Source organism: Acanthochromis polyacanthus, chromosome 4, assembly GCF_021347895.1.
Source record: "Acanthochromis polyacanthus isolate Apoly-LR-REF ecotype Palm Island chromosome 4, KAUST_Apoly_ChrSc, whole genome shotgun sequence".
NCBI lineage: Eukaryota > Metazoa > Chordata > Actinopteri > Pomacentridae > Acanthochromis > Acanthochromis polyacanthus.
In genome coordinates this window covers 39,488,312-39,509,833 of record NC_067116.1, presented here as the reverse complement: position 1 = coordinate 39,509,833, position 21,522 = coordinate 39,488,312, and the positions used below count along the sequence as shown (strand labels likewise).

Genomic DNA, 21,522 nt, shown 5'->3' with positions numbered 1-21,522 from the left:
CAGAGCACACCTTCCCATCGGTCTCTCCGTGTTTCGTGGACGACATTTTCGCAGCGCTGCGTGAAGATTCAGGGACCGACGGTGAACTCACAAACAGCACTTTGGCTTTGTTTGGAGTCTGCTCGCTGTCTGATAATTCATCAGGCTCAGTCTTAGCAGAACTCGCTCAGGAGATAAGAAGAAACCAGAGAGACGGACTGAAGGTTTTGTATCCAACTGCAGGTAACAATCCCCTCTGACTGCAGTGTCACTTTTTGCTTGAATATGTGTTTTTATTTCATTTGCAGCTGCATGCTTTCTTTTCTCTATTAGCGCTTGTTTCAGAAGACGAGGAGCGAGGAAGTCTCATGTTCACCTTTGACTTCCCACAATCTCCTTTACTGACGCTGAAGCCTGTGCTGCTTTTGGCGTTTGAAAGTCCGGTTACAGGAGAAGATCTGGACGTCACCTTTACTAGTCAGTCTCTGCAGCCGAATGCACAGGTGAAGAAAGGCCCAGAAGGAATGCTGCATGAGTTGAGCTCTTAAATCTGTTGTTTTTATGTGAGAATTTCTGAGATATTGCAAATTTTGTTTTAACCCTCCTGCTGTCTTCATTTACAGGCACCAAAAAATATTGTTTCCTGGTCTGAAAAAATTCCAAAAATTCAGCAAAAATATTCCCCAAATTTCTGAAAATTTGCAAAACCTTCAGGAAGGAAGAAAATTCCAATAATTCCTTAAAAGTTTCCCTTAAAAGTTTTGTTTTAAAAAAATGCAAACATGGCCAAAAAAAATTCTTGGAAATATTTTCAAAAAATGAGTAAAAATCTTCCAAAAAATCCTAAAATTATCTAAAGTGACTTCTAATATTTTCTTTAAGAACATTCACAAAAAATCAACCAAAATCCAGCGAATTTCGCTGGATTTTGGTTGATTTTTTGTGAATGTTCTTAAAGAAACATTTTTAACATTTCTTTATTTCCACCAAAATATGTTGAAAATGTGCACATCAGAAGTTTTACTGTGAAAATATATATTTTTCTCCACATTTTCAAACTTTAAAACGGGTCAATTTGACCCACAGGACAACACGAGGGTTAATAGATGAATTTGAATTGTGATAAAGGGGGTCTTTTAAGCATGAACAAATGTAGGAAAAGGGAAGAAAGCATACACTGACGCCAGTTTTTTATTTTTATTTCCTAGTCTGTATGCATCTCAGGAGAAACACAGTACCTACTGCTAACAGGAAGATCATCAGAAGGCAGCGTTCCCCAGAAATGGAGGGTCTCTGCTCGGACAAAATCCCCCGACATGAGTGGGAAACCTTCTTCTCATGTTTTTTTTTATTTCCCTTTCTCATGTCCAGCCTCCTTACGTTTCCTCTCGTTGCAGAGCAAAACCTAAAAGACATCCTCATTGGTGGAAAATCAGGAAAAAACATCAGCACCACCCCACTTCTGCTTTTCTCCGGGGAAACAGGAACCGATACCAGGTTGCCTTGGTTTTCATGTTCCCCGTTGACGTCCGCTGATGTCACGGCAGCGGTCGGTAACAGTTTCTCCGTCTCTTTTCCAGCCACGCTCATGTTTCAGGTTCCTCGCAGACCTCCTTCCTCTGCCAGCTGAAGCGTTTCCTGGGTGCCGTCCTGCCTCGCCAGCACCCCGAGGCTCCTCTGCTCCAGCTGGACTCTTTGATGTCGCTGCCTCCCCTGAAGCTCGGCTTGACCTCCAGCGAGACCCTGCTGGCAGGAACGATCAGGTCCTCGGCTCCCACCATCCTCTCCTTCGCTAAGCGGGGCTCGGCGCTTCCGGTCAAACATGGAGAGCTGGCCTTGTCTCCTGCTCTGTTGGAGGAGCTCAGGGGGAGGCTGGAGCAGACTGTGGCTCGGATATCGGAGATAATACGGGAGGAGAAGGTAGCTGATGGAGCCGTGGAGAGGCTGGAGAGGCTCAGAGAAGTCAGTGAGATTCAGTTGAAGGAAGCTGCGTCAGGTGATGGAAAGAAAAGAGTCTCTTAAAGCATCCCCCATATATCTCACATGGACTCAGACATCTCTGTGATGACACCAGGGCATTCAGGTGTTAATTCTGTGTGTTTTCGGCCACTGGTTCTGAAAATAGAGAAATTGAGAGTTTATTTTAAACATGTTACTGATGAATGAACCTGCAAAACCTGAACAAAATACCCAAACCATCTGGAATGCTGCATAGCACCAGAAACTACTGAGAAAAAAAGGCCTTTCGACAGCATTTCTCCCGTTCCAAATATACGCATTTTAAAATATTAAGCCACTAAAACTATTTTAAACTAAACTTAGGGTTCAGCTTGGTCTAAGTGTGCATCTATGCTCTGGAGTGTCAGAAGATGAGTGTCTCATTCATTCATTTATTTCTTTTAGCCTGTTATTTCGAAAATGTTCCAGTTTTTTGGCCTGAATTAATTATTCAACCCTTTTTCCATCTTTTTTTTTTTTGCTCATTATTCAACTATTTGTCCATGATTGTAAGCAGAATGTTCAGTGATTTATCTCTTATTTTTAGCTAATTAATTCAACCATTTATCTATTATTATTTGCAAATTAATTTCACCATTTACACATAATTTCAAAGTAATTAATTCAGCTATTTCTCCATTTTTTATCCATTACTCTAAGCTGATTTTATACATTTATACATTAGTTTTCTCTTATTAATTCAACCATTTATCTGGTTTTTTGCTTATTAATTTAACCATTTATATATCATTTCAAACTAATTATTTCAACTATTTATATATTTTTTATCCATTTCTGTAAGCTGATTACTCAGCTGTTTGTTCATTATTTTAAGCTGATTATTCAGCTGTTTATCAGTTAATTTTACCTAATTAATGAAGCCATTTATAGTTTTTTTTCAAACTAATTAAACGGTTTATTCATTATTTTTTATTGAATTGATTTAACCATTTATCCGTACTTTTAATCAGATTATTTAGATATTTATTCATTATTGTAAGCTGAATTTTATTTTGTTCGTTGATTATTTCAGCCATTTATAAATCATTTCAATCTGACTAATTTAACTTTAAATAGTTTATATCATACTTAGATGTTTTTCTGTTTTATAGAAACAAAGTTTAGGACTATTTTCTGTACATGCAAACACAACTGTTCCCATGTGGAAATAAAAAGAAAGAAATCATACTGTACAGGTACACGGAGTTACCTGTACCTTTATTTTCAGCTTTCCTGTTCAACTACATATACACTATTATTAAGTACTAAACTAAGTATGTTCAACCATTTACATTATTTTAAGCTGAATAATTCAAGCATTAGCCCATTATTTTTTGATTCTTTAAGTCTACTGTTTGTACATTATTTTCAGCTAATTCATTCAAACATCTGTCTATTTATCTTGAACACTGAGCAAAATATATCAGCAAAAGCACTGTTTACGTCTGTCTGCATTATCCTGACCTAAATGTATAATTCTTTGGTATAAAGATCCTTTATGTGTAGCTGATGCTTCTGCTTCCTCTCCTCCATCCAACAGGAGAGACTCAGTTCCGAGCGTTTCTCCTGCTGAAGGCCCTCCATTCAGTGACCTTTTCCTACGACATGCAGAGACGACTGAGAGCCGGCAGAAAGGGCCGAAACAACCCAGCGGGGGTCAGCGTCTGCGGGCTGAGGAGCCTCACCGTGTCCCTGGAAAGGCACCTGGTCGGCCCGCACACCGCCAACATCAACAACTGCTACGGCTCCTGTGCTTTCCCCCTGACCAACGCCAACAACCACGCCGTCCTGCTCAACTCCCACATCGAGAGCAGCAGCGTGGACGAACGGGCGCCGTGCTGTGTTCCTGTGGCCTACGAAGCTCTGGAGGTCATGGACTGGAACGAACAGGGAACCTACCTGTCCATTAAACAGGATATGATAGCCAAGGAGTGTGGATGTCGCTGAGACAGTCTATATATATATATATATATATATATATATATATATATATATATATATATATATATATATATGTATATATATATTAGATTTTACTAGTTTAGTTGAACACTCACTGACCTCTGTCACCTCACTGTCGTTTATGTGTTGCATGCAGTATTTAGACACTAGCTCTAAATGCACATTATTCACAGTTTACTGTCACAGAGATAGATGATGCACAGAATAGAGTGTTTCTCATAATAATATATCATAAATAAAGAGATAAATTGTCAAACAAACAGTTTTTATCATCTTCCACTCTATGCAAATATTCTATGAAATAAAATAATTCCTTATAAGGCGCTTGTACTAATCATTAATGTAACTTTAACCCTCCTGTTGTCCTCATTTACGGGCAGAAAAAAATATTGTTCCTGACAAAAATTCAGCAAAAAAAATTCCCCAAATTTATTTTTAAAAAATTAGCAAAATCTTCAGGAAGAAAATTTCAAAAATTCCTTAAAAGTTTCCCTTAAAAGTTTTATTTAAAAAGTTGATACTGACAATATTAGACTGTTTTACACTGTTTGGGTATATATATATTTAAAATTAATGATGCTAAAATCAAGATTTCATTTAATCATTTTTAAATATTCACTACATAAGATAAATATTTCTTAAAACCAAAGCAAAAAGTACAAGTCCAGAGAGACAAATTAAATCGTATTTGCATGTTTTGGTGGAAGAGTCATTTGTTGCATGCAGTATTTATAAACTAGCCGTAAATGCACATTATTCACAGTTTACTTTCACGTGATGCACAGATCAAAGTGTTTCTCACACTTAGAAATAATCATTTTTACTGAAGCAAAGAAGAATTATTATCCAAGAAAGAGGTTAAATGCGAGTTTTATCATCTTTCACTCTATGTAAATATTTTGTGAAATGAAATAATTATTATCGGGCACGTGTACTAACTATTAATGTAATTTCAATTAAATATTTGAATAAAAAGTCATCATTTAATCAAAGCAAACCTTTTTAATCTGTGACAAAGCCACTTAAGATGACCATTATTACTGAACATGTTGCCCTGTAAGTTAAAGATTTATGCTGATGTCTATAAAAAGACAATTTTGCAACGTGTTGATAGATGGCATTACAAAATTAGGGATGCTATAAAGAATATTTGACTGGATAATTTAAAAAATGCATGTCCCATGAGACAAATGAAATCATATCTGCATGTTTTGCTGGAGGACAAATGTTACTTCAGTTCCATTTATTTGCTGCATGCAATCTTTTTACATTAGTTGTAAATTCACAATATTACAGTTTACTTTTGTATAGATAAACAATGCGTGATGTACAGAATAAATCGTTTCTCACACTTAGAAATAATCATGTTTACTGAAGCCAATAAGAACTGTGTTCCAAGAGTAAAGATATAATGAGATTGTAGGTTTTATCATCTTCCACACCATGTAAATATTTAGTGAAATAAAATATGAGGCACATGTACTAACTAACTACGCATATAACTGAAGTGAAGTATTTGAATAAAAGCTCTTTATCTGGTCAAAGCCAACCTTTTCTCTGCTACAAAGTCACTTAACATTTCCACTATCAATGAAATTATTGCCCTCTAAAACGCTGCTGACCAAGTAAAACTATTTCACAAAGTGCAGGTACATGACATTTAAAAACTGGTGACACCAAAGCAACGCGCCTCATTTTAAAATATTTATTAAATATTATAAATGCTTTTTCACAAGCCATCTCCTGACAGACAAACATTGTTCTCAGCTATACAAATAATGGATAAAATCTAGCATTCTGAAATAAACTTAAGACCTTCTTTATCTGCATCTGTTTGTGGCCCTTCAGGCTCTTTCATGGTTTATTCTTTAGCTTTGGGTTTCAGGATCACTTTGCTGCCCATCGGCTTTTTCCTTCTTCTTATCGCTCCGACTTCTTCAGATCCCCACCACCACATGAACGTGTCCCACAAGGAAATCTGGAGGCGGAAAACAGAACAAACGCAGAGACTGATTCACACAGAAATGACCCAAATGCACACAGTAGGAAACACAATTCTGCTTCTTTTAATACATTTATATTTGCTGAATTGTTCTGTTGAACTTGAAATTAAACCGACGCTTAAACAACTGAATAATCCTTCTGCATGTGATTTACAAGAAAGCACATTGATGCTCTTATTTCTTTGTAAACAGGGAATTCTAAACAAACACAATATAAAATATTTATATGACAAGTTGAGGATTAAAGGTTTGCATTCCCCACTTACAATTTTCCTGTTCCAAAAATGTCTGAGAGAGTTACTAATGTTTTCTTTTAGTTCCCAAAATGTTCTTCTTAAAGGTAAAATAGGGAGAAGACGTTCTAAAAACGTTTGGTGGTAAGATTGTTTGACCCTTTTGTCCTGATGTCTTTAAAACTGAATGTTACACTGAAAACATCCTTCTTTCATCATCATGTAGTATAGTAGAAGATTGTGCGAACGTTCTACAAATTCTACACTGTGTTCCCTCCACAGCATGCTCAGATCATTGCAGCCAGAATGTTCCACCGTTGTTCACATGTCCAAGCACAGGAACGTCTCATGAAGAACGTTCTGTCATCTGACATCTCAAAAACATCCTGCAAACTGGGGAACATGCTTCCTTTGCTGTCATAGTGGAAATGTTTCAGAGAAGAACGTTCTATAGCGTGATCCCTCGACAAAAGAAAACTAAATGTTGCACCTTTAATGTGTCACATCAGAGGAGCATTCTGTCAGTGAGGCCTCTAAAACATCTGGAGAACATTTTACTGAACGTTGGTTTGAGTATGCTCCTCTTTCATCAATGTGGAACATCATCTGTGTTTCTAACAACATCCTCTGAATTTGAAATTTGATCCAAACATTAATCATTAGAACCTGCAGGCATTTCTATTCAGTGTTGTGGGAACGTTCCCTGCCGTTCGCTACTGCAGCTCTCATGGCTGTGCTTTCCTTTTGCAATTTACCTCCTTTAGGTTTTTTAATTTACATTTTAACAAACGGCAGAGCATCGCCCGGTTACTCTTTCATCACCACTGCAGGGTCAGTGGCCTACAGAGGCTCATAATAAGTTTTATGGAAGTAAATATAACCACACTTGCAGTGACGTATAACCTAATATCTTCATTTAGATCACAAATCAGTCACTTTCTATTCACCATTCGAGTCTCTGCTCCATGGAAATAGCAGCACCTTAAACCACCTCGTGCAGTTTGTTACACTTTTGTTAATTTGCACGACTTAACCTCAGTTTTGTCAAGCGGGAGAAAGTAGGTGAAATTATTCAAGCTTTCAAAGGCACTGTGAACGCAAAAACTGTTGTTTAAATCAGGAAAATTACAATAAAGTAACGATGGTGCCAGTTTATGGTCGTCATTTGTGAGTTGATTGAAAGTGGATATTTGTAAATTCTCAGCCGAACAAATGGATCGACTTATTTCCTTATATTGACATGATGTTCTTTAGAGTTTGATTGTTTAATATGAGGCAAATGAGGCAAATATGGTGAAATAAATCTACTCGGTGCACTAAAATAACTGTGCCACAAAAACCTCCTTGAAATTAAACCTTTAAAGGACTCAGTACAAAAACCGAACGGGTAAGTTAAACAAGGACAGACAATACCTGAGGTAATGAACCTTCCTGCAGGCTTCTTACGAACGACCTGATACCCGTCTCCTCAACAAAGGCATCCAGAGCTTCTAGAAAAAAACAATCTTAAATAATCTGAAGGCCTGATTGATTAAACATAGAAGGGAGAGTTAAAATGAGAATAAAAGCGATAATGAAAATATTACAAAAAAGCTAAAATCACTCTTACAAGCAGAAGCACAGGATCTTTGTATTGTGTATGCTGCATATTACTGCAGTAAAACTTTCTTTAATCTATATAATAATCATTTATTGCATTTATTTGCTTTCCTGCAGGTAAAGTGACTGAACATGAGAAGCAGAACTCACCATGGACTTCATTAACTCCGGAGCTCACCAGCAGAACAACCAGAGCCAGAACTATGCAGCGGTTCATCGTGAATCCCTTCCATGGATTTGGAACATCGCTCAAGCTTTCGATTGACAGAATCCGGTCATAAGACACTTGAAAAAGACGCAAACAAACCTCATGTACTGACTGTAGTTTCCACAGAGCTCATTCTTATAGTTTTTTAGGGTTAATATTTGTCTTACTTGTGTTTCAGATGGTCCAATTCCAGCTTCGAAAGCAGGTTTGAGTTGTGACCTGGATCCAAACTGAAGCTGCAACGTGAAAATTTCAGTTTTTGTACAGTACATTTTGCTAATTATAGGTGTCTCTACTGCACAGTCTTTCAAACTGCACTGTAAGAAGGCGGCTTAAAATAGACAGCTGCAGCTCCTCGAGAAACACAAATATGATTCTCAGCTGCTGAGTTGAGTTTTATATGAAATTCTGCAGGGGAAAAAAGATAAACTTACCTGATTTGCCCCGTTAGTCGTGACTCACTAAATAAACGAGTGTTAATAGAGTTGTGTCGCTGCTGATTTATGACGTGAAGAACCAGAGACGGGGTTAAATACACCCTGCTTTGCTGTTTGATTGACATCCACAGATGTGAGGTGTGGAAAAAAAGGAAAATGACGTTCATAGAGTGTACGAACACTGTTCTTTTGAGCAACTGGCCTGTAGTTTGGTGAGAATTACCAGCATTATACTGCATTTCACTGGTGGGAAACATTAGGTGCCAGATGGGATAAAGATAATTATACTTACTAGACTTGCCTCAGAGGAGAAGGTCTAAACAGATACCTGGCAGACAGATCCATCGCAGCAATTAAGAGCTAATTAGTGACTTAAGATCACCTTGACAGTGCATCTGTTGAAGGAGGCTGCAGTGTTTTTGATCTGATAATGAGCCTGAGCTACTGTAAGCAAAAATCCAGCACTGACAGAGTATGTAATGTAGTACCAAAATGGGCTTAAAGTATCAAAAATACCTCAGAAAAAGTAGTCAAGTTATCAGGTTATCTCGAGGATGTAAACAACTGGATGCAACAAAACTTTAACTAAATAAAGGTAAGCCTGAAATAATTCTGTTAGGAATGCTGGTACTCAGGATTTACCTTCAATCCAGTGCACCTGGATGAGTAATTACATTTTTAATTGACTGAATTTATTGTTTAAGACCCAACTTATTGGTTATACACATCTCTGCACAGTCTAGGCCCAAAATTTTCTATTAATTTTGAAAGTATACTAAAGTAAGTTGTTGTTTTTCCCCGCTGTTTTTATTTCATCCATTTTATTTTGTATGAAGACTGGTATCTCAATGAATTTAAAAATTAAGATAGATAGATAGATAGATAGATAGATAGATAGATAGATAGATAGATAGATAGATAGATAGATAATGTACAAATTATAGTATAGAAAACATGTCATTTGCAAAGATTTTTTTTAAAAACAGAATGTCCAAATTGACTTGCATATCTAAAATCTTAATGTAACAAAAACAGAACAAAAATTAATTTTACTTTGCTGTTTTTAATTTTTTTTTCTTTTATTTAAACATGTTTCTTTTTGCCTTTGCCTGTAAAGCCCTAACCCCTGTGTATTAGATGCTATATAGATACTTAATAAATGTTTTTTAACGTGTTTAGGTGTCCTTTAAATGTATGAATAAATGTACTAACTTTGTTATACAATCCGTGTAACACAACAGGAGGCTTAAACCTGAAGTTCTGGATGTAAAGCCTCATTAACCGCGTCATTTGTCGGCAGTAAACGTCAGGATCCTCCCCCCTGAAGCTCCGCAGCTCTCCGCTCAGGCAGCCCAGCATTAGGCGACGAGGAGAGGACAGAGCGAGGAGCTGGTGTGGACGCTGGCCGGATGGTTAAATCTAACCTACAGACGATTTTGAATAGTCATTGTTTTGTTAGAGAAAAAGAGAGAAACTTATCCGAAATGCCCGTTATCGAGCAGTCCAGTAATAAACCTGAAAGTGAAAGGTACGTTGTGGTCACTGTCAGCTTGTTTATGAGTGAACTTGGCGAGCTAAGCTAAGTTTAAAAACCGCGGCCTAGCCGTGGTGCTCGGTGTATTTCCTGCAGCCGCTAACACAATTCTTCATGTTTGTTGTTTACATAACAGCAGCGCTTATGTCAGTTGGCGAATCTAAATCATACTTTGAACCGCATTTGGTTTGTTACAACTTCATGAAAACATATTTATAAAATTCCTTAAGAATACAGCACTGTATCTGAATTATAAACATTAGCAGAACATCGGAATCCAAGAAATAGACCGCTGTTCATTTTCCCCAACCAGCTAGCTAAGCTAACACTAGCGCATAAGCTAATATGTGAAACGCCACAGAAATGTGTTGGCTAAATGCTAAGCTACTAGACAGCTAGCTAACTAAGTGCTTCGACATAGCCATTGACAGTGGTTTGCCATATTTCCAGAAACGTCAAAACACTAAGGCCGAGTGTATAAACGCTTAATAACTCTATTTTTCGGTCATCTGCAGTGCGTTCGCACAACTTTACATAAATGTCAGTGTCGAGAAGCTATTAGCTACTTTAGCTATTAGCTAGCGCTGTAACGTCAGTTTGGTTAAACGCGGATGTTTTCATGTTTTCTTTGCTGCACCGATCATTATCAGAAGGCAGTCACCAGGTTGCCAGTATTCTGTTTCACGCAGATTTTAATTTTTTTCTTGTGCGTATTGTACGGGCCGCTGAAATATTTCTGTAACGTTATGTAAAAGTTAGCTCGATGCTAACCGACGTAGTTGAAATGATGGCTGAATTGATGATTTGTTGCTTCATGCCTTGTTTTTTTCCATTTGGCCCTCGGGCTCAGGTGCTAGCTCGCACTAAGACATTGTGTAACTTCCCGAACAGGAATTATCTGACCCAGTTTGGTTTGTTACTGGATAGTTTGGCTCGGTAGTTAATCAACGTCTAAAACAACCATTGTAGTGAGCTTTAGTGTAATTTGTTACTGTATTAATCAGTGCGTGGGCCGCTGAAGGACTCCGAGGATTGATCGTCTGTTTTTAATTTAAGTGCTGACTGACTGGAAGGAAACCTCTGTAGTGTTTGATACCTGGAAGTATTAATGATAATTTTCGGCTCAGGGATGTTGATACCTCAGTCGTGTCCTGACAGGATTTTTTTTTGGTCGACGCTGTGTTCTATAGTGTTGTGAAGCACTCATAGGAAATTTCCACTGCACTGCGAAGGGGGGTGGTATGGGCAAACATGAGTACAGCGATGACATATTGTATAAAGAAGCTTGTTTATTGGGTGTTTGATTGTTGTTATTGTTTGCTCTAATGATTTTGGGTATTTATGGGAAAGAGCATAAATGCAGTTGTGTCACACTCCTATGATAGAAACCGAGGATAATACATACTGAGATTTACATGCATTTTTCTCTTTGCATTTTTAAGACACCAGCAGGTTCCTTCACACATAGACTGACTCACTGGTACAGATTCTGTGCTCTATTTTGAAAAGAGGTTGGTGTAATCACAAGCTGCCTAATAAGAAGCCTCATTTCCCCACAATAATATTTAAATTACAATGTGTAGTGGTCCTTTACATTACATTCTGGCAAACAGAAGCTAATTTTGTAGAATGTTGAATGGACTTTTAAATCAGAAAAAGGCCTTGCGTTGTATGTCATGCAAGGAGGAGTGACGTTGAGGGTTTGTGGAAAGATAGTAATTGGATGCGTTTCTTAATCTGATAATCTGATTTAGGGAGGAACTGTGTAAGTTTTAATTCTGTATTGCCGTGCAAGAATTGGGCAGTAAGCTGTATATTACGTATTGGAGTGGTTAGTTATGTGACTGACACGGTTTCTCATTTGGTTTTCACACATCTGTTCCACATATAGCACAGCAGTGACGTTTGCGCAAGAGAGCATCTGTGTGCCTCAGAGCATTTGCATCGCTGTGCTGCTTCTAATGGGTTTTGTTCCCAATAGGAGCTCTGAGAATAGGCCTGCTCCCAACACTGTAAATGTATGCAGCTACACACACAGACATCTGCGCCAGCAAGCCTGAGCTAAATCTATGGAGTGCTTTGACAGAGGCCTGAATTAAAATGGCTGCTGAATGGTGTTTGTCCGTGTGTTGTAAACTGGAGCGACATGGTTGGTGAAGGGCTGAAGTAGGCTAATGGTTAGACAAACATAGCCTGGTGTACTAGCTGGCTTCCTGCCCTACAACAAGCTTAAATTAACCCTGATGACACTAAGACATGCAAAATATTGAGAGTTAAATGTGCTTCATACATGAATGAGGGTGTTTTCTTTATGAGAAGGCAGTGAGGATTTTGATGTGTGTTTGTCAGATGAAAACAAAATGTTTCTCAAGTTCCTGTTGTCAACATTTGATTGAAAGCTGACTCAATACATTGTGAAATTTTGTTTTCAGTGAGTCAGTGTTCATGCGGTAGTGTCACGTAAACTGCTCCTGCTTCCCGTCTAAGTCAATGCACATGACGTCTGTAAAAATGTCTGCCAAAAATGGGAACCGTTACTGATTGGATTTTGCCCCCCAGAGTTGCATTTGTGTCTAAAGACTCACTCAACTTTAGCAAATGTTTTACTGTCCTTCCATGACAAATCTCTCCTCGGTGTAATGTGTGCCAGGCCCGCTGGTTATATTCGGGGTTGGTTTGTGTTTTGTAGCAGAACCTCCAGTGAATATTCCACTTACAATGGCTCCGTCTGTGTGTGCATTTGTGTCGCCTTCTAGTATCTCCAGTCCCAGGAGGTGCTCCCGCTGTTGCAGTAACCCGTGTCCGGGGCCTCTGTGGTGCTCCTGATGCCCCTCTCCCACCCCTGAAGATCCCAGGTGGGCGAGGGAATGACCAGCGGGATCACAATCTTTCAGCTAAGCTATTCTATTCTGTAAGTGGATCAACTTTTTAATATTTTTTTAAACGGACTTTATTCTTACTGTCATCAAAACTGAATGTGTCACTCTTTTCCTGTCTGCCCTCCCAGGATGCTCAGTTGCTGGTTCTTGAGGAGCCTCCACCTGCCAACAGCAGAGTGCGATTCTTGCTCTTTGAGCCCCGTCGATCCGAAGGCAAGCACTGTGTCTGGAGGGCGGCGCTGAAAGGGGGAAACCTTTACGTTGAAATCCCTCCTGGAGCTTTGCCCGAGGGCAGCAAAGACGGGTCAGTAGTAAAACCTTTTTGTCAGTGATTAAAAAAGGCAATCTTTAGTCATGTTTTCCTTGAAATGAAACTAAATCTACATTTTTAAAAGCAAACAAAATGCCAAAGTTACGAACTGACAGTATGAAAATAAAGCTTGTGTGTAAATGTAGATAATAATAGTAAGACAGGAAATAGAACAGTGTTAAAGCCTGATTGACAAAATACGCGACTCACATGAAGTTGCAGGACAAGAGCTTTGGGGCAACATTGCTGCTTAGATCTGCATTTTCTTCATAGAAATGCGCCTCAGCCATCACATCCATGTCGTTTTCTTCTGAAATCATTAACAACCTTCCAATGAAACATTAACGCTTTTTGTCTGCTGTTGTGTTTTTCTTTACAGCTTTGCGCTTCTGCTGGAATTTGCAGAAGAGCAGCTGCGGGTTGATCACGTGTTCATCTGTTTTCATAAGAGCCGTGACGATCGAGGTGAGACTGCATTCTTTACCTGGGTTTCTTAAACTGTTAATGCTTGATATATAAACTCTGACACAGCATGAGTAATTAGAATTTATTTATTTGCAACCTTTTAATAGCAACACTTATTTCCCACATTTATAATTCCATTCATTTTCTTTTGACTAGACTGTTTTCTCATGCTTCTCAACAGACAGAGGGAACAGATTATTCTTTTTAGATTATAATATTTTTGTGTTCAGATAAAGGGGAAATTTTTATGAATTTAATTAGCTTTATCTTAGCAGATAAGATGCTTACTTTATACGTGTAAAAGTGTGTTTTCTTACACTCTGTCTGTTGTTGTCTTGATTTGTGGTGCGACATTATGATTGGAACTTCATGTAAATAAGTACAAGCTAGTTTGTAGATCTGCTTATGTGATATGATGGTTACCTTTTTCTGTTACGCCTTTATCAAATGTACGGTATACAGAATTGTAATAATAATGAACAATAATCAGTGTGAGCTCGTCTTATCTGCGTTTTTGTTTATCTAAATCTCCATTAGCGGCTGTAAAACCACTATCTTCTACAATTCATGGCTCCATGTAGTTGTATTTAAAAGCTACAATAAAGTAATTAGTGATATTTTATTGGGTGTTTTCTGAATCTGTGCATTCAAACACACAGCCTCTTATGATTGTTGGTCAGAATGTAGCTTCTCTGTCAGTGCCACAGTCTTACTGATGCTCAACTCTTCAAATCTCATCTCCTCTCAGCATCCCTGCTGCGTACATTCAGTTTCCTGGGCTTTGAGATTGTGAGACCGGGTCATCCCCTCGTCCCCTCCCGCCCTGACGCTTTCTTCATGGCTTACAGCATCGAGCGAGACTCCTCCGATGACGATTAAATGACGCTGAGCAGTTACAGATGTTTGTTGTTCTATTTGTTTTTTTTTCGATCCACACCCACACATCTTTATAATTTCTGGAAATGAATATATTATCCAAGGTTAGTATGGTCGAGGTGTCCTGTCAGAGGCTCCTTTTTTATCTTTTGTTTTACCTACCGTGTGCTGTGTTTCAATGAGATTTGCACTAGGGTAAGATGTTAATATGCCAGGAATGTAAAGCAAACGCCCACATAATACCTGGGCGATGCATCCTCACCACTGTATTACTCTCCATGATGTGTAGTGCTGACTCTGTGTTCACCCTTCCTGAACCCTGATCATCTCCACAGTATATTTATGATAAATTGAAAATCTTACTCATGTAAGTAGATGTGTTTTCGTAGTAATTATCAATTGATTCTCCTGTTAATATAGATTTTTTTAATGTGTGCATGATTTTTTGTTTTGATCCACTTGATAGAAATCTGCATGTTGTAACTGTACTAAATAAAAGTGCTCACCTCAGAGAGTGATGTTGTGATTCATGCAGACATTCAGCTTTTAAGAGTGAAAGTATCTGGTAGTGCAGTGTGCTGCTTGTTTGCATCTGAAGATAGAAAAATGTTCACACCTGTTGGCCACATTCAAAGCCAGAGCAGGTAGCTGTTATGTTTTATACCTTTGATCATGACAGCCTTTGAATCTACATTTCTGCATAAATATGATGTGAGGCATGGTCATATCTTCCTTTTAAAAAGCTCAGTAAGTAGAAAAAGGCAACCTAATTAAACTGAAACAGATAAAAAGTACCATATTCATGGGAAGAATAATCCAGCTGAACATATCCATGAGCTGTATGTAAGCCTTTGTTTTCAGTGTCTGGTGTCTTAAATGAAACATTAATTGTTGATCAGTCCCATTTATTCATACAGAACAGCTTGAACTCTGAGATGTTTCCTCACATGCACTGTTTGCTTCACTTCCTTCGATGTTTGTTTGACTACAGTCAGGACTTTGACTTGGCACTTCCTAAACATTAACTTTGTTTTTATTTAACCGTTCTTCAGTAGAATAATTTGTGCTGAGGGCGGTTTTCTTGCTGCATGATTTACTTTTTGTGGGGGATTAGTTCATGGACAGATGTGCTAACTTTGTCCTTTCACTGGTTTAATTTAGAACTCTTTGTTCCAGATGACCAAAAACGGACCCAAACCATGATGATGCCACCTCCATGCTATATACATGGGGTCCTTAATGCTGCAGTACATTGCTCATATTTTTCCAAACATAACGCTTCAGTTTTAGTCTCATCTGTCCTCAAAATGTTTTTCCAACAGCCTTCTATGTTCTTCACGTGATCTTTAGTAATCTGCAGACAGGCAGCAATGTTCTTTTTGGAGAGCAGCAGCCCTGCCATTGCTGTTTCCCTGATGGTGGACTCATAAATATTATCTTTAGCAGATGTGAGAGAGGCCTTTAGCTGCTCAGAAGTGCCTGTGGGTTCCTTCCTGACTATGCTATTCCACATTTTGAGTTATTTCAGAATTTTGCAATTTTCTGCAACATATTCATCAATAATAGGTAATTAACTATCAAAGGCTTGATTGGCTCAGCTTACACATCAATGTTATTATTATTATTGTTTTATTGATGCATAATGTTGTTTGTTAATCCATGCTAATGTTAGCTTTTCTCAGGAGTAGAAGATACATATTTAGCTCGCTGTTACTGCTGACCAAGAGGACAAACTCACTGATGGAAAAAAGTGAAAAGAATTATTTTTTTCCTGATAATCTGCATAACAGGCTTGCTTGAGGTGGAGTGGGTCATTTAAATTAAGGCTGACAATGTTATGAAAATATGAAAAACAGAAAGGAGGACATAGCTGTGCTCTACTCATTGTTTTGGAAAACTGATGTTAATTCCAGTGTTTCATGTGATTCGCTGTTTTTTTTCTTCTTCTTCTACCAGCTAAAAAAGTTACGCTAACATGCTGTGGGATACATGTTCCATGCGCATTAATTACTTTTTAAAAAAGGTTGATTAAAAACAATGTTTCCACATTACAAGAGACATCAATGAAAAAACAATACCAAAAAAAGGAGATTTAAATTTCTTTTTAACGGTTTTAATTTGAGATTGAGTTCGGTCATCACAAGGATGGGACAAGACAAAAATGTCATTTTGGGTGGGACTCCAGACTTCTTTGGTATTTTAAAAATATTTTCAAAAATTCGTTTCTTCTAGTTTTTTTGATTGGATTTCAGGACAGGTGAATTTACCAACAAGCTGCATGTTTTAGTATTTCATATTTGAAATGTGATGGGTGGGACGTAAAATCTCCTCCGTTTCTGGAATGACCCTTCTGCTTTTGGGGTGAATTTGTAGGCCGACCACTTCTGTTAAGGGTAACATTTGCTTTGAATTTGCTCCATTTGTGCACGATGTGGCTGTGGATTGATGGAGTCGAAAGTCTTCACTGATAGTTTTGTAACTTTTTCTACCTAACGAGCATCAACAATACATTTCAAGAAACCAAGAAGTCTGCCATGATACACTTCAACAAACTTATACTGTGAAGCTCCAACTCACACCAGTTTGTCCTTATTTTGATTAAAATACTTGACTCCAGCTTAACCTTAAATTAACTGCGACTCTAAGAGGCTTACGTACTTTTACCCCTCACAATTATGTAATATTAGGTCATTTTTATTACCAAAACAAATTACATGCATATCATTTTTGTCTCATATTGTTTAATTGCGTTCTCTATCTACTTTTAGCACCTGTGTAAACATCTGATAATGTTCTTGTCACATTCATGCAGAAATAGAGAAAATTCTAAGCTTTTAATCTCCACCGTAACCCCCCGTATGATCCTAATCTCTCCCAAGAATTTTCTTTGTGTTCTTGATGTGATAAATTGGGATGTCGGACGTAGGATACACCTTTTTAAAGGCATTACTTTCACACCTCTGTGCACCTGTCCCACTGTGTAAAGTGGGTGTGAGTGTGGGATTATCCATTTTGGAAAACACACTGCTACTAGGCTGTGGGAAAAAGCCTTTCAGATGCTGCTAGCTAGCTTGATCATTACACTTGTTGTAAAGGATATTCAGTGATAGCATAATTTTGAAAGGAAATGTATCCTAAGGTGGCAAAAAATGAGTTTTCCGTGGAATGTGTGTGTTATTTTTAAGCAGTTTTCTTGAAATCTTGATTAATACATAAAAAGACATAATTTTCTGCAAACCAGTGAGAGGTGCACAAAAAGATGATGTATGGAAAATTTAATAAAACTCAGAAAACAGTTTTACAATTTGATCACTTGTAGCAAGAAGCTGATTGAGAAAGTAATTGTTGACCAGAGATGCATTTCATCAAACAGATTTCACATTGTAAAGAGGAATGTGAAGCTGGGGTTTCAGAAAAGGATGGAAATATTTTTTTTACATAGATTAAAAGTTTACATCATCAAAGGAATAATTTCATTTACAGCAGTTACTTACGTGTTGACCGTAAGTTTCCGTCAGTGTTCAGAGTTCCACAACTGACTGGTCACGCTCACGATTGCTTCTGAGTCCGTAAATGACAGATACTGCAGACACAAGCAGTCCTCCCAGTCCAGAAGAGACTGATCCTGGATCAGTCCTCTTTCTGCCAACTTCATCACCAGCAGGGCTCGTTTGATGGTCAGCCAGTTGTGCACGGCGGTGGTGGTGGAGCCTCGCTGACTGAAGAGGGGGACGCGTGGCCCCCAGAGGAGCACCTGAAGCATGGCCGCTATGTCTAACATCTGGGGCCCGCTGTCACTCTGCAGCAGAGATGACACGAGAAGAAGACCCACTCGATATGAGGACAGAGCTGAACCCTGAGATGCTTGGCTCTCTTGTGGATGAAGGCAGAACTGAATTAGCGCTGCAATCTGGAGTTTAATGGCAGTAAGGGGTTGAGGTAGAGAAAGAGGAGAAGACTGTGGCCTCAGCACCACACGAGGAGAACCACGTGTCCTCGACACCTGGATCCTACATGGTTCTTCTGTCACTTCCCACTCCATTTCCCTTTTCTCCCCCTTGTCCTTCTCCCTGCTGGGCCACACCAGGAGGATCTCCTGGGGCCTGAGCTCAGCTGCTGTGGCGCTGTTGTGGTACAGATGGTGTGAGCCCATTAAAATCTGCAGCAGCAGAACACAAACCTGTCTGTCATAATCCAAACACTCGGAGCTCTGCAGCTGAACAAAGTCCTTTAGAGTGGCTTGTGGCAGGTCTCTCTCAACGCTCACAGTGTGACCTTTCTGTAGGAAAACCTGAACTGTGTGGGCCTTTGCATTCACAGACTCTGTGCTACTTCCACCTGGTGGTTTAGCAGAAGAGGCTGCTCTTGGATCCTCAGTTTGCAAAGTGCCAGCATTGTTTTTACTGGGTTGAAAAGAGGCAATAACATCTTGCACGTTGACATGCAATGGATGATGTTTGGTGCAAGTTGAGGCCTCAGTCTGTTTGTGTACCTGCATAGAATAAAAATATGAGAAAATAAACATATTATCTCTTCCCCTGCAGCAGTACTTAGTAATGAATATAAAAGGAAGACATTGTGCTGCAGCTGTAACACCTGATGACAGTTTAGAGGAAGTGCTGTGGGGACCGCACGTCAAAGTAACAGTTGTTAAAGTTGATAAGGATCATGTTATCGTTACTGGATGCCATGTGCACTTTTTTTACATTCAGTTTCACATGCAGTGAAACTGTAAGTGGCATTCGTAGATCTACAAATTCTAATATACAGCATATAGGACATGTTTTAAACTCTGTGGAGTGGATAAAAAGATGCAACATTACCCTCAAGCTGAGCAGTCTCCCTGGGAACTTGGGGCTGTGCAGGTTGTAGTAAATTGTGTCTCCAACCTGCTTTGGCATGCTGCCCTCACACAGCAGGAAATCCTGAGGCTGGTATGAGCCAACGTCCCTGCCTGAGGCCTCTCCCTGCAGCAGGCTCCCAGCCTCCACGCTCTGTGCCATACTTCTGAGAAAGAGTAGCTGGCGGTGCTGAATCCCCTGAGAAACAACCCTGTGGTCGGTGAAGCTGCTGAAGAGGAAGGGCAGGTGTTCGTCTGGAGTGTCAAAAGACAGCTGGGAGATGGACAGTGAGGGGACAGGGCTCCTTCTCGCTGCTTCAGTCTCTTCAGTCTCCTCTTGGAAATAGGTGGCAGGTATGGGTGCCATCATGTACAGGGGGTTGTCAAAGTTTTGAGGGTGTCTTTGCAGAGGCGAGAAGGGAGACAGAGGTGACACTGAAGGCACATTTATGCCGGGATGGGAGAGGGTCCGAGCAAACCTCTTCTTTGGGACAGGCGGCGGGATGCCATCGGAGAAAAATCTCAGCAGGTGTCTGGAGGGATCTGGTCAAGACGGATTTACGTTAGAATAAAACAGTGAACAATGAAGAGACAGTATCACATGAATAACAAGAATCCCTAGAATCTGCAAGTCACTATATAAACATCACAAGTATTTTGCTGAAAGTAAAAGTTAAAGAAGGTGACTTCCTCTCTTCAGTTCTCACGAACTGAAAGATGAACTGAAAAGAATCAACCACATGTTGTACTAGGCCATGTTTTTTTTCCCCATCACGCCGACAAACAGGTGGTGATGTAGTAAATGAACTGATATTTGCTGTATGCGGCCTCTGCCCCTCTTTAAAGTCACTTCTTCCGTCTTTAAACCTACCGTAGCGCTGGTGTATGGGGCACTGGGCTGCGTGACAGTCGGTGGGTTCAGGGAAGACATCATTGTATGCATAGTTTTGATGCTGGAGTCCAACAGGGCTGAGCAATGCGCAGTCAGACTCAGCACTGGAACGTCTGAGGGATGCACAGAATAACAGTGAATATCTGCACAAACAGACTGCTGCTGGAAAGTTTGTGTCTGTAAAAAGTTATTGGTGAAACGTCATAAAAAATAGGTTCCAGTTTGTTGTCTGCACTGCACATTATATGTACATGCATACACTGCACATACAAATTGCATAAAAGGAGAGCTCTGCAATCTGCATTTAAATTCTAATTGGCATGCTTAAATAGGAATTTAATTTAAGAGCCAATAAGAGATTCTGTAAAACACTCAAAACCAAGAAAAGACAGATAAAATATTTAGTTTGTTGGTCTTACCTGTGCTGTTTGACAGGTAGAGCTGGTGGCTGTTCCTCCGCTCTGCCAGACGCCATCAGGTATCTACAAAGTTGAAGCAGTCTACCGGCTCCTCCACCTCTAACACACTTCACTCCTGTCACTGAGCGCTCTGTGTGTGTGTGTGTGTGTGTGTGTGTGAGGTGGCTAACTTCTGCTGAAAGACTTCCTGTCTGTCTCAGTTACTCCCTATGTCACTTTATGTCTGCCTCTTACCAACTCATCCTCGTACTCGCATATTTTATACTGAGTTTGTTGTTTTTCTCACCGTTGCTCTGCCTATCTTTTGTTCTAATCGTTTTCAGTCTGATGTTGAGGTTGGCACCGGAAAACTTGAGTCTGTTCTGAGGGCAAAACTGCTTTCTGACTTAACCTCAACTTGACAGAATGGGGAACAGCAGTTACAGCTGAGCCCCTTCCATTTGCAATCGTTTTCTCCTTTCTTTTACTCAGTCGATCTGCATTCGCCATGTGTAGCTTCAGTATGCAGTTTGTCTCCTTTGGATGATGCAGTTTGAGCCTTTATGTGTGCAATACCTTCTCAGAAGGTCGGGGCTTTCATGTGGTTGCTTTTGCTTTTACTGACTTTAAAGGGAAGGAAAATATTCAAGCAGATAAAGACAGGTGTAAGAGCAAGTAACTGTCTGCTGAAAGGGTCTTGAGTATTGAGGAACAACTGTTCAGTATTTCCTTTATGGTTTTCTCGTGAATGTCTGCAGCAAGACTGGAGAATCAGTTTTTTTTTTTTTTACAAGATTCATGAAAAATTAATCCAACTTATAAACCATTTCTGTTTGCAGTGAATTCAAATGTTTCTTTTCAAACCTGAATTTTTTATAACTAAATAAGACGAAGAATGTAGAGCTACAT

At 39.2% G+C, this 21,522-nt stretch overlaps 3 protein-coding genes across 3 annotated transcripts; 2 read left to right on the top strand and 1 right to left on the bottom strand.

Moving 5' to 3' along the window:
- The first annotated feature begins 1,314 nt into the window (after window positions 1-1,314).
- Window positions 1,315-9,593, top strand: amh (anti-Mullerian hormone). Its single transcript, XM_022205830.2, has 3 exons — window positions 1,315-1,476; window positions 1,560-1,975; window positions 3,518-9,593. The coding sequence occupies exons 1-3, from the start codon at window positions 1,343-1,345 to the stop codon at window positions 3,922-3,924; spliced, it is 957 nt and encodes a 318-aa protein (XP_022061522.2). The 5' UTR covers window positions 1,315-1,342; the 3' UTR covers window positions 3,925-9,593.
- A 138-nt stretch (window positions 9,594-9,731) lies between these two features.
- On the top strand, window positions 9,732-14,993 carry oaz1a (ornithine decarboxylase antizyme 1a). Its single transcript, XM_022205832.2, is given in 6 exon segments — window positions 9,732-9,947; window positions 12,710-12,776; window positions 12,778-12,864; window positions 12,961-13,136; window positions 13,522-13,607; window positions 14,356-14,993. Coding segments are annotated over 6 exon segments (666 nt in total). The 5' UTR covers window positions 9,732-9,828; the 3' UTR covers window positions 14,487-14,993.
- A 1,304-nt stretch (window positions 14,994-16,297) lies between these two features.
- On the bottom strand, window positions 16,298-20,904 carry peak3 (PEAK family member 3). Its single transcript, XM_022205821.2, has 4 exons — window positions 20,635-20,904; window positions 20,195-20,328; window positions 19,307-19,866; window positions 16,298-18,975 (listed from the first exon to the last, which is right to left on the bottom strand). The coding sequence occupies exons 1-4, from the start codon at window positions 20,688-20,690 to the stop codon at window positions 17,998-18,000; spliced, it is 1,728 nt and encodes a 575-aa protein (XP_022061513.1). The 5' UTR covers window positions 20,691-20,904; the 3' UTR covers window positions 16,298-17,997.
- Between the last annotated feature and the right edge of the window lie 618 nt (window positions 20,905-21,522).

Bases quoted from the DNA above. Each gene is read 5' to 3' on its own strand.
- peak3 (XM_022205821.2), bottom strand. From the start codon at position 20,690: ATGGCGTCTGGCAGAGCGGAGGAACAGCCACCAGCTCTACCTGTCAAA. The intron at 20,329-20,634 runs GTAAGACCAACA...TGCATCCCTCAG, and splicing joins CTACCTGTCAAACAGCACAG to ACGTTCCAGTGCTGAGTCTG. The intron at 18,976-19,306 runs GTAATGTTGCAT...TATTCTATGCAG, and splicing joins GGAGACTGCTCAGCTTGAGG to GTACACAAACAGACTGAGGC.
- amh (XM_022205830.2), top strand. From the start codon at position 1,343: ATGTCCAGCCTCCTTACGTTTCCTCTCGTTGCAGAGCAAAACCTAAAA. The intron at 1,477-1,559 runs GTTGCCTTGGTT...TCTCTTTTCCAG, and splicing joins GAAACAGGAACCGATACCAG to CCACGCTCATGTTTCAGGTT. The intron at 1,976-3,517 runs GTGATGGAAAGA...TCCATCCAACAG, and splicing joins GTTGAAGGAAGCTGCGTCAG to GAGAGACTCAGTTCCGAGCG.